The sequence below is a fragment of the Salvelinus sp. IW2-2015 genome, linkage group LG17, assembly GCF_002910315.2.
Source record: "Salvelinus sp. IW2-2015 linkage group LG17, ASM291031v2, whole genome shotgun sequence".
Taxonomy (NCBI): Eukaryota; Metazoa; Chordata; class Actinopteri; order Salmoniformes; family Salmonidae; genus Salvelinus; species Salvelinus sp. IW2-2015.
Genome location: NC_036857.1, coordinates 26,523,894 through 26,535,888, shown reverse-complemented (window position 1 = coordinate 26,535,888; position 11,995 = coordinate 26,523,894). Strand labels below are relative to the sequence as shown.

Below are 11,995 nucleotides of genomic sequence, written 5' to 3'. Positions count from 1 at the left end.
ATTATAAGGCGCAAAAATCCCTCTGGTTTGCTGTCAGTTTGAGTAAGGATGCAACCACTTTCTGCTGTGTGATTGTGCATTTAAACCAGATAAAGCAAACGCAGCCTTTAAAACAAACACAGACATAGCAAAGAGTAGGAGCCCTAAACTGCCAGGAGACAATGGTCTATATCTGTGAAGATTTCCATCATGTTTGMTTTTTTTAGGATAATGCATGCATGAGCAAAGAAAATATTGCGCTTGCTCATGGCCATCTGTCGAAAGCAAAGGCATCTTTTAAATGGTAAATGTTCATTCGTTTGGATATGCAATAGGTTTTACTGTGAGAATATTGACAATATAAGTTTGAAGGATCATAGTACCTTTTCAACTATTTCTTCAGTATTGTTATACCACCAGCCATATGCCCATTCTTCGTCAGTGTTGTTGCATACGTGAGAGTTCTTCAGTGGATTAGACAGCGACATTGAAAGAAAAGATCTAACCAGACAAAACTGTAATAGTCTGTCCCTCCAAATCTAACTGAAAGTGCATACCGAAAACACAAAGCAACCTGCTGACAATGTGAAAATGATCACAAAACAAAGCAGAAAACAACACAAATAGTATGTCTGACGAGAGAATAACAATTGATTGCAGGAGACAGTAACCAATAGCCAATTGATATAGAAACTGAGAAAATACTGCAAGCTAAAGAAAAACTTCAAAAATTAAAAGGCAAACATGCCTTTTTTTGGTAAACCAATGGCCTTTACATAACAACACCCAATCACAATAGGTTTTTATGTTCACAGCTGGGCTATCTGCAACAACATCACATTCATCATAGGTCATTTCAAAATGGTATATCTAGACTGCAAGTCACAGCAAATGATATTTCTGAGTGTTTAAGAGCAGGAGATACTGTAGCATTCCTTTGTCCTTTAAAGGATTTTTATGGGCTTTGGCCAGCAACACTCCGGCCCTCCCCATTGGCTAAAAATTATACTTATTTTTCTGTCCCCGAGGACTTATTTTTAAACACTGCTTTCATTCTTAAAGAAACAACAGCAAAATAGCCTGTCAGTGTAATGCTTCCTGACAGCCCAGGATAAGACATAAACACCACCACAAATACTAACGTTTTGAATGAATTTACAATTTATACTACCCCCAGGCCTATTTTTTTTTTAGAAGTTAGTGTTGTGGGTAGACTATATCTTTACTTCATGAGTAAGAATTTGGAATAAGTTATGTATATACTTTTATATATCAATATTTTCGATATGCTACTTTTTACTAAATTAATTGACTGAATCAAACACCGGAGTTGTTTTGTAAAGACATCAGACCTAAAAACATGAATAGCTGTAAAGTGAGTGGCTATCCCATTGTTTTGTCGCCGCTCATAATTCCAATATCTGAAATGTGACAGGGTMGTCTGAGAGCTGAATAGAGCAACATGATCAATCACCATGTATTCTATTGTTAAAGAGGAACAAATGGCAGCCTAATAACCCTCACTGTTACTAAAACAAAATGTATCTGATAACAATCACAATTCAAGTGATAAGACCCTGAAAGGTCTGGAATACAGCGGTTGTCATCCCTACCTGTAGTCTTGCTGCATGTTGGTTGTCAGGACTTTCAAAAGACTTGAAATCTGAAATAAGATGGCATAATAAATTCAATGGCCTTCATACTTTGACAAATAATTGCAATGCATCCAAAAAGACAATTAACTTGTACCACTAAGCACATTGTCCACTTGTCAAATGGAATGTCTAATCAAATACGTCTATATTTTGTATTTCAAACACATATTGTATTGAATGAGGGGAAAGATAAAAGCCTCCCATGTTGTGAAAAAATCTAAACTCACTTAAAATGTCAATAGTGTCAGGAGAAAAAGATGCTAGCATTGGAAAACAAATCCATATCAACTCTGAACTGATCAGTTAATTGCATTAAGGGAATTCAATGCCTTTTACTAATGGTACAGCAAATTGTGTGCAAACGATTCAAAGGTCAAAACATTTGCACACAACAAAGAGTAAGGTACTGAGATAGTGGAACATCACATCATGGGACTTTATAGCTTTAAAAACAGTTGTAAAAAGGAACCAAGCGAGAAATCCAAACCCTTGTTTGAAAGAACTCCAATGTTCTCGTCCACGCTATCCTAAATATTTATCACCATATTACTGACAGGAGTGAGATTAACCATAAGAGCAGAATATTCATTACGTTTTATAATAATGGACCTTTTGACATTTTCACACTATTAAAAGTGGTCACATACTACTGTTCTATGTTACAGAGGGAAGACACCCCAGTATTTCACATCATCCTTTCTCTCCATCACTTGGCCTTCTCTGGCTTAGTTCATGTCCAGAAGGAATGCATCACAAAATACGACTTCTTTAAGCAGCTGTGAGTGGAAATAGCTTTTCCTGGAGACATTTATGACCCCATTCAAAGGCCTGACATCTCAAACACAGGAAGGAAGGAACTCAGAAGTGCCATACAGTATCAAGAGATCCATTTACACTTCCTGCTATATCTTTTTAACAAAGCCCCACAAAACGCACCTTTATTCAAAACAGAAATGTAAGATTGTATAGATTTGTGAATGGACATGGTTTTACTTACACGCACACACCGTAAATAGGTTTGTGGATGTATAAATGCATGTGTGGATGCTTTTTATATTAGCCATTTCAAGTAACTCATCAAATGGCTGTGTCAAACTTTGATTAATTACACAGGGATTTACATATATAAAAAACCTGGGAGAGAGAGCACTTAGCCCACCTCCTATGACGTCGCATGTAGAATGTGTTCGGGGGAAGCAGGCCCTCCTCAAGGGTGCTTGGGATTGGAACCCTGGAAGTCTCTGCTCTCTGCCTGATAATAGATCAAAGAGATGCATAAGAGAACAATTCTAGTTTTAAAACACTTTTCCCACATAGCAGCCAGTCACCCTAATGCATAATGGAATTTTACAAGGCCTCAGCAATTATGGCTTCAACCAATGGACTCTAGTAATAAAACACCACGTAAAAAAATCTCTTAAATTAGATAATTAACCCCACATTATAAAAAGTTTAAAAGATACACACTAGGGTGCATTATAATGTTGCTGTCTGATTATCATTCATATAGTCATAATACAAACTACATTTTGTATAATACCTAATGAGATCAAACATTTACAGGGATGAAAATAGACACTAAAATGTTTATAGATGTGAAAAAAAGAGGCATTGGTTCAGATCAATAGTTCAGAAGGATGATTTTAATGTTGGATACTTACTGACCCCCAAAGGCAATCTAGGGACATTACACCAGAGCGCTGGAGTCTGTCAAATGTCTGGTAGCCTCGGACACCCAGGCTTCACTGAAATTACGAGATGTCTGAATATAGAATGGTTAAAATAAGCATACATACAACTGTAAAAACATGTATGTTTACATGAGAAATCATATAGATCTCAATAAAAATGTTCTKCAAAGACTGGGACTTCACAGATACTACATCCACCCTCTATAGATCTCTAGATCCTTCAAAAAGGTACAATTATTTCCATTCTACAGAATCGCAAAGTGACATTCCACATATTCCATGACTCTTGAGATCTCCTCATCCTCGTTGGAAGAGCAGTTGGAGCATCAGCCAGCTAATGATTTGCTCAGATTGTGCCCATCCACAGCCAGAGAAAGCAGAGGGGTCACAGTTGAGCTTCTAAAGCCATTAATGCTGAAAGAAAAATCAATGGTCAACTGTGCCAGAGAGACTCCTTGGTAACGTCCCAAATGGCACCCTGTCCCCTATAGGGTGCAGTACTTTTGACCTGAGCCCTATGGTCCCTGGTCAAAAGTAGTGCACTACATGGGGAATACGGTGCCGTATGGGACGCAGCCCTTTTCAAGCGCAGCCTTCACTTCCCTGCTAACACTAAGGACTTGAAGGCTGAATGTCAAACTGGCTCCAGGAGAATAATAGCAAACAACAAGCAGAAGAGGCATTCAATCAAATGTCTATTGACTATTGTAGATAGTAGTTTGTGCTTTGAGAACATAAATACCTAGACATATTTTCAATGATGAATCAAACCTGCAATATAACATACAGGAGGAAGACCTCATTCGGAAATTGAGGCATAGATCATTCTTTATCAGGTGAATCGACACAGCATTGTATCAATGCAATATTGAAATGTACATGTTTACCATGACTCTTTGCCAAAGCCATGAAAGGCTGCAATTCCATAAAGATACTAAGAACGTTAAGCAAATAGCTTGTGGACACTAGGAACATCTATTGACATAAATAATAGGTAACTGGAAAGCATAGATATAAGGTATTTTCTGTCTATAACTGTCTAGGTTTTTTGATGTAAGTTATCAATTTTTWACTTTAATGTATTAATACTCTTTCATGGTCAACGACAGGTTGGTAAAGCAGAACACCAAGTACAATACATTTCAATTATCATTTCAAAATAATAGGGCAGTAGCACAGAAACACAGCAGATATTGTTTTAATTTGTTTTTCTGAAATGCCTAGTTTCATGACACTTTAAGCAATGCATGGCCTTCGTGTTCATCGGAATTGAAAAGTTAATGATTGGGAAACATGTCAAAGATTTAAAATAATCAGATTTTGACGAGGTTGTACAAAACATACTTCATTCAAGCTTGAATTTATGAGTAACAACTAAATTCATCTAAGCATGACATGAGTCATCACTCTGTAACGGAACATTAGCTGCCATCTAACCGTTTGTTATAAATATCTATTTGACCTGTTGACCTTCAGTAATGGTGGTCTAGTCAGTCTTGGAGGCCGTCCATGTTGTGTGTGTCCGACACTGAATAGAGGTTCTGTGTAGAGACTGAGAGTTGTTCTAGAACAGGCTGGTTCTGGGCAGTCACCACCAGAGGCAAGCTGTGGATGACCACTCCCTGGCTGCCTAAACTGATGCTAGGGACAATGAGACTACTGTCCTCCTCACAGGTGGTAATGCTATTGTCCCCAACCCCGTGCACCACTGTTACATGTGCCTGCTTGGCCAAGTCTTCCGAAGGGCCACCTTCGCTACACATCATGTCCGGGGGCGGGAACATGGAGGTGGCCGTGGCGACTAGGTTACTGTGGTTCCCTCCCTCCGTCACCACAGTAACCTCGGTGCCCCCCTCCTGGATAAGAGCGTTAAAGCCCTCCAGGTCTGAGCAGGTGGTGATGAAGGCCTGTGTGCTATGGGCTGCTGAAGAGATCTGGGAGGTAATGACTGTCTGCAGTAGGGCCTGGTGCAGAGGGTTACTGCTGTCCTCTGAGGAGAGGTGTGTCAGCAGGACCGTCCCAGGCTCCAGACCAGCGCCCTCTGTTGGACCTCCTATATGCTGCATGGGCGTGAGGCTCAGGTTGACCTGCTGGATCATGGAGTTGACCACGATGTCCTGACTCTCTGGGCTCAGGAGGACGGCGGAAGAACCCTTGGTGTGATGCTGGTGCTGCCCAATGTCCACACCCACCCCAGCCTGCAGGGGATGGAAGGAGCCCTCCTGACCCAAAGGGTGGGATACTATGATCTTAAGCTGGGCACTGCTGTAGGGGGCCAGTGGTGCTAGGGGGACATGGTGGAGGGGGAGCTGGGTGGTGTGGCTGTCCTGCCTGGCTAAAGGGCTCACAGTCACACTACTGGGCTGGGAGGTAATGGGCTGGAGCGTCAAGGAAAGAGTCTGCTCAGATCCTGATTCCCGGTGCTGCTTCCTGTGGCTGCGCAGAGAGTCCTCCCTCACAAATGACGCCTCGCACAGGTCACAGCGGAAGGCCCGCGTCGCATCCAGCTTGGCCCGGTACCGGGAGCTCACAGGCTTGGCAGGGTCCTCTCCGTTACCGACACTGGCTTTGCCTCCTTTCCCACCAACAACTGCACCCTTCTCAGGTTTGTCCGCATGGCACTTCTTCTTGTGGATAACCAGGTTGCTGCGCTGCTTGGTGGCGAAACTGCAGAAGTCACATTTGAAGGGTCGCTCTTCAGAGTGGATCCGCTCATGGACCTTGAGCGCCCCCTTGCTGGAGCAAGAGTAGATGCACTTGGAGCACTGGATGGGTTGAGTGGGCTGGTGCTCTCGCGAGTGCTGCCGCAGGGCTGTCTTATTGGTGCACTGGAAGTCACAGTCAGGGCAGGGAAAAGAGTTGGAAGTGCCATGTTTTATCTGGACGTGGGATTTCAGGTTGCCCTTCATGGCACAGCGGTACTCACAGAAGTCACACTTATAAGGCTTCTCACCCGAGTGGATGCGGATGTGCCTCTTCAGGTCAGAGTTGATCTTGAACTTTGCTTCACATTGAGTGCACTGGAAAGGTGCATCCCCTAAAGTAGAGGAATATATATCTTTATAGAACACCCAACAACAACAAACTTAACTCGAAACGTACGTTTGTCTGACTATTCAGAAGTTAAGTGGTCTTATACTGAAATAAGTCAAAGTCCCATATTTAAATCCCAAATGAATGGGAAACAATGTAGACCACTTAATAACCAGATTTCAGAACCAGACTTATATATCTTGTGAACACCAATTCCATGCTTCAGTGTACTAATCAACCCAAGTAGTGAAGGGAAAGCAGACCCACCAGTGTGTGAGCGGAGGTGCACGGTGAGCTGGCTGGAGTTGCGGCTGGCGTAGGGGCAGATCTGGCACTTGAAGGGCCTCTCGTCATAGTGGATACGAAGGTGTTTCTTCAGACTGCTGCTGTCGGCCGCAGCGTAGGGACAGTACTTGCACTTGTGAGGCTTCTCTCCCGTGTGGGATCGGAGGTGCATGTTCAGCTTGTCCCTCCGGCTGAACCGCTTTTGGCACAGCTCACATTCAAACGGCTTCTCACCTGGACACACACAAGCACATATACACAAGCACACACACAGGTGGATTGGAGGATACATTTATGTCAAGTCTTGCAATACATACTAGGATGAGCATAAATCCAATTTGAATTATGATCTAATAATACTAGTATTGTTACATACCAGTATGTGTTTTGAGATGCCGCTCCATGTCTTTTTGACCGTACTGTGTCTTGAAAGAGCAACCTAGGGGCAAAGGAATAAATTATGCATTTGATTAGAAAATTGATTGATTCATGCAGCCTGAATATAATCGTGTTGTTTCAGCCACATTTCAAGGCCACTTCACTGTAGTATTAAGTTGTGTAAAAGCCAGCTATAAAAAAAGTAACTGTGACCCAGAAAATAACTAGTTGGTTGCAACTGACCAGCGGATAATGTGCTTCCTCCCTAGCAGCAGTATGGAAGGAATGTGTCAGAAGAGTAATAAACGAGGAAAGAGGGAGTGAGCTACCAACCTGAGAAACAGCAGCTGCGTCTCTTTGAAGTCAGGGCAGGTTTTATTTTTTTGGAAGGTGTTTTTGGGGCTTTGGTCAGGATCTTTTTGACACCTCTCATAACACATGTCTGGTAGGCTTCCTCAAAAAACTCTGTGCTGGAATCTAGGGGGAAAGGGGGGGATATTCTGACTGTAAAGGATACATTTACAGACAACAGTTACCAAATAACAAAGGACTAATTTGTTTAACTTGAAAACATATAGACTATTCATTGTTCCAACAGTATATTAAATGAGTCTGGAGTAGCATGTTCAAACAAGACCGTGTAGGGAGAGACATCTTATGGTCCTACCCGTAAGAGTGGGTGCGGAGTTAGATGTTGATATGTTAGAGGAGGGTATATGGCAGCCATTTTGCTTGTGGGCCAGAAAGACCTCAAAGTTATTGTACTGCTGCTTACAGAAGCCACAGATGTGGATGTCTGGGCTCACTTCCACAAGTACATGGTTCCCTCCTGTTGATGAGGGAAAAAATGGGATAAAACCCAMCTTTTTTTCAAGAACATGATGATTATTGACAACCATAGCCTACCCTGCAATACCAAGACTAATCCTACTTTTAAGTAGGGACTATTTGAATGTAGGCCTACTTTGCAACTTGTAAACACAGCTAGCCATATGTTCATATAATTGCTAACAACAGACTGCTAGATGATAAAGGCATTGGATCTTTTTTTGTAGCACAAATATTTAAATGAATAATTTGACTACCAAGTGGACTTTGTTTTGAACATTTGTTATGAGTTTTCTTACCCCCTCCGTTGAATGATGTCATTTTAACGCTAATATAGCTGGATATCAATTCAGTTTAGGGCTCCCCTAACGTAGGCTACCGACTTGGGACAGGCGCCTCGAATCGAATCCATTCAACATAAGTATACAATACAACAAGTGCCTTTGAAATAGCAAAAGTTTATTATCTACTGACTTTTAGTTCTGAACTCTCTACTGGCAACATTGTTGCTACCATTTTACGACAGACTCCCTTCACTTTTCGGCAGTACACACTTTTCCTCCGGGGGAATGTATTTTTTCATTTTCATTTGAGCGCATTACTGCCATCTAATGACTCGGTGGTCTCAGTTCCCAGCATCCGCCACAAACTTGACTCGTAACCAAGGGCCTTATTCTAATGAAATCCAAAATCTTTGAAGTGCTTTGTAAAAAAAAAAAAAAAATGCTAACAAAAATAGGATCCAAACAAACAAATATCAGAGAGGAAGAGGTGAAGCGAGAGGGTTTAGCTCCCAAAATGAATCATTAAGCTAATTATGAGTTTTTGTATGGGGGCAATGAGTGTCGAATTTAGTCAAGATAAAAATGTATTGCTATTTTGATACAACTTATTTGATATAATAGAAGTTTCATAATGCTTAGGTTGTTACGAGTGTACTGATATAAGTGGGATGCATGTGACATCCTGGCAACTTTGAGAAAAAAACACTTTATATTGTAGTTGTACCTGTTGAAATTCGAGAGGCTAGCGCAGCATRTCACTCACGGTTAAATACACGCTGTTGACATAAACAAAAAAAAATGTAACTATGAAATGTATCCACAAATCCAAAGAAATTATTATTTMGGGTTKAAATAAAACTCCAGGCAATTTATTGGTGTCTACAACTAGATAGAAAGTAGGTAGAAATTATAATGGACATATATTTTCAAATAACTGCCCTTTTTCTGGCCKGCAAATTGATTTTGACAAACCCCAAAAATGTGTGGCCCTCTGTTAAATTTCAAAATCCCGATGTGGCCCTATCGCAAAAAAGTTTGCCCACCGCTGATCTAAGCCTAGGCGGTAAATAAACAACATGTAGTTATGTAAAGTTAGCGTTTTGATCACTCACCTGTCAAAAAGAACACCATCTGCAGATGAACAGAGAGGATTAGGCTGACATTTCACATTTAAATTGTCCTGTGATTGACTTGACCTGTGTCAACTTTGACCTGTGTACGTTATTCGAGTCAACTGATAGAGGCAAAAAGGGACATTTGCAGAGATACTGGATATAATGACGAGATGCCTATGACTCCGCCCTAACAATGGGATTCGCTGTCCACAGAGCGGAACGGCGGGCTGTCAAGAGTGGCACATCGGTCAAAGCACTGCATCGTAGTGCTAGAGATGTCACTACAGATCCAGGTTCGATCCCGGGCTGTGTCGCAGCCGGCCGCGACCGGGAGACCCATGAGGTGGCACACAATTGTCCCAGCATCGTCAGGGTTAGGGGAGGGTTTGGCCGGCTGGGATGTCCTTGTCCCATTGCACTCTAGTGACTCCTTGTGGCGGATGGGCAAAAGCACGCTGACTTCGGTCGCCAGCTGTACAGTGTTTCCTCCGACACATTAGTGCGGCTGGCTTCCGTGTTAAGCGAGCAGTGTGTCAAGAAGCAGTGCGGCTTGGCAGGGTTGTGTTTCGGAGGACACATGGCTTTCGACCTTCGTAGTCCACGTTCAGCTCCTTTGTCTTGCTGACGCTGAAGGAGAGGTTGTTCTCCTGGAACTACCACACTGCCAGTTCTCTGACCTCCTCCCTGTGAGCTGTTTCATCATCGTCGGTGATCAGGCCCACCACCATCGTGTGTTATCTGCAAACTTAATGATGGTGTTGGAGTAGAACACATTCCAGTCTGCGCTAGCAAAACAGTCCCGTAGCTTAGCATCCGCTTCATCGGACCACTTCTGTATTGAGTGCGTCACTGGTACTTCCTGTGTGAGTTTTTGCTTGTCAGCAGGAATCAGGAGGATAGAGTTATGGTCAGATTTGCCAAATGGAGGGCGAGGGAGAGCTTTGTATGTGTCTTTGTGTGTGGAGTAAGAGTTAGAGTTTTTTTTCCTCCTCTAGTTGTACAGGTGACATGCTGGTAGAAATGAGCTCAAATGGATTTGTCATTTTTATCTTTGCTAATAGACATGTATCTGTAAAGTCTAGGCTATGTATGCAACAACTGCTGCTGCTAAAATGGTTTATGCATGTATGGGTTATCTAATCTTTCTCAATGGTCAATTTTGTTTTCCCAGATGTAGATGGAAAAGCCATGATCTACAGCTGAAGGGTAAGCAAAGGCTATTACATTACAAAGGCCAGGGTTCTGAAGGTTTGACTTTTCTTCCCTCTGAACAAGGAGTTCCTCATCCTCACTTCTCTCCCCAGCAGTGTTTGTGTGATATGTCTTTCAGTCATATGTTGTTTACTATTATGGATGGTAGTAGCAGTCTGAACCAAGCCTGGCTGATGCGACCCACATGGTACAAAGCGAGGGACAGCTTGACCAAGCTGCTCTACCAGGTCAACCATCTCAAAATCCAAGCGTGGTATAAGGTAGGCTAATGAGTGAAAGGTTCAGTGGCGTCCCACCTGTTATGAGCCCCACCTGTTTAGCTTGTTGTTTTGTTGTTGTTCCCTGTTTTGCATGTTATTTTGGCATTGCTATGTGTCACAAATCAGTTTGCAAACCATGTACAAAAAAATATAATTGAGTTAATAAAACAGCATAAAAACATGGTCTCTTTTTTGCTTTCTTGAGTATGTAGGTGTTTCAGACTAGCACTGTGCTTTCTGTGGTGGTGGTGGGGCAGTCAGTGGAAAATACAGAGCATACAGGTTGGTAATGTTCTCTAGTTGCACCGTGATTGGCTCAGTGTTCTGTCACTCATGGGGACACTACATCACTGCAAAATCTATGGGGATCTGGGCCATAGATTTACATTAGAAGCGCCCATCCAAGAAGACTCAAGGTCATTGGCCACAGATAAAATGACATCAATTCACTTTGTATCTACCGCAGCTTTGATTGGACTGATCATGTCAACATCATACTTTAAAAATCTTAGCTAGCAAGCTAGACAAGCAGTCGTCATCATGAATGAAGTCGACAATCTACTGGCAAATTCTTTTAKATTTTTGTCATATGAAGAGAAATTATAGATAAAAGGTATTGGTGCTCATCGGCCATTGGACCTAAACATTAAACAAAAATGTGGAAATTGCAAATTCAACAATGAGTGGTTTGGAAGTAATCAGTGGCTATCTGCAAGTCTTGCAAAGCAATTACAAGCCTGCAATTCAATGGAGACGGTTTGTGGTCCAGGTCTGGGTTTAAGGGTCCCTTTTCCAAGCTTAAAGGGATAAACATTCACATGCAACACCATGGGCCAGAAAAGGTTGAATACATTAGCAATGCTGTCAATCAAGCATGACTTCTGCCGAGTTCAAYACAACTGGGAACTATGAAGAATACGAGCGCCGACTGGGAAAATACATTTTGAACGGTCATCCAACTCAGAATTCCAAGTCGTGAACTCGGGCCTCTTTCTAGAGCTTCAACCTGAAGATTACTGACGTCATGATTCAACCTTGTTTTTTTTTCAGAATTCCCAGTTGTCTTGAAAGCACCATAAATCCAGAGAATGCCAGACAAAATATGATGACAAAATTTGCCCACAAGATGGACCACCGCGCCACCTTTCTGTTCAAGGGATTATGGCACAACAAAGTGAGTCCAAAAATGTATTGTATGCTGCTGCATAAATTATGTAATACGCCAGGGAGATATGTATACTGTAGCTATGAAAATAATACCAAGTGTATGTTGTG

The 11,995-nt window shown here is 42.0% G+C and overlaps 1 protein-coding gene across 2 annotated transcripts; it reads right to left on the bottom strand.

Annotated features, from left to right (window-relative positions):
- Positions 1-4,495: 4,495 nt before the first annotated feature.
- Positions 4,496-8,390, bottom strand: zfp64 (zinc finger protein 64 homolog (mouse)). Of its 2 annotated transcripts, none has more exons than XM_024006393.2 (6): positions 8,149-8,390; positions 7,689-7,850; positions 7,355-7,498; positions 7,020-7,082; positions 6,626-6,877; positions 4,496-6,362 (listed from the first exon to the last, which is right to left on the bottom strand). In XM_024006393.2, exons 1-6 carry the CDS (start codon positions 8,168-8,170, stop codon positions 4,816-4,818), a joined length of 2,190 nt encoding a protein of 729 aa, XP_023862161.1. In that variant the 5' UTR covers positions 8,171-8,390; the 3' UTR covers positions 4,496-4,815. The 2 variants fall into 2 exon arrangements, with proteins under 2 accessions (XP_023862161.1, XP_023862162.1); XM_024006394.2 differs by having other exon boundaries at positions 7,797-7,850; positions 8,149-8,267.
- Between the last annotated feature and the right edge of the window lie 3,605 nt (positions 8,391-11,995).

Bases quoted from the DNA above. Each gene is read 5' to 3' on its own strand.
- zfp64 (XM_024006393.2), bottom strand. From the start codon at position 8,170: ATGACATCATTCAACGGAGGGG. The intron at 7,083-7,354 runs GTTGGTAGCTCA...CTTTGCCCCTAG, and splicing joins ACGCAGCTGCTGTTTCTCAG to GTTGCTCTTTCAAGACACAG. The intron at 6,363-6,625 runs GTGGGTCTGCTT...CCTCTACTTTAG, and splicing joins GCACCTCCGCTCACACACTG to GGGATGCACCTTTCCAGTGC.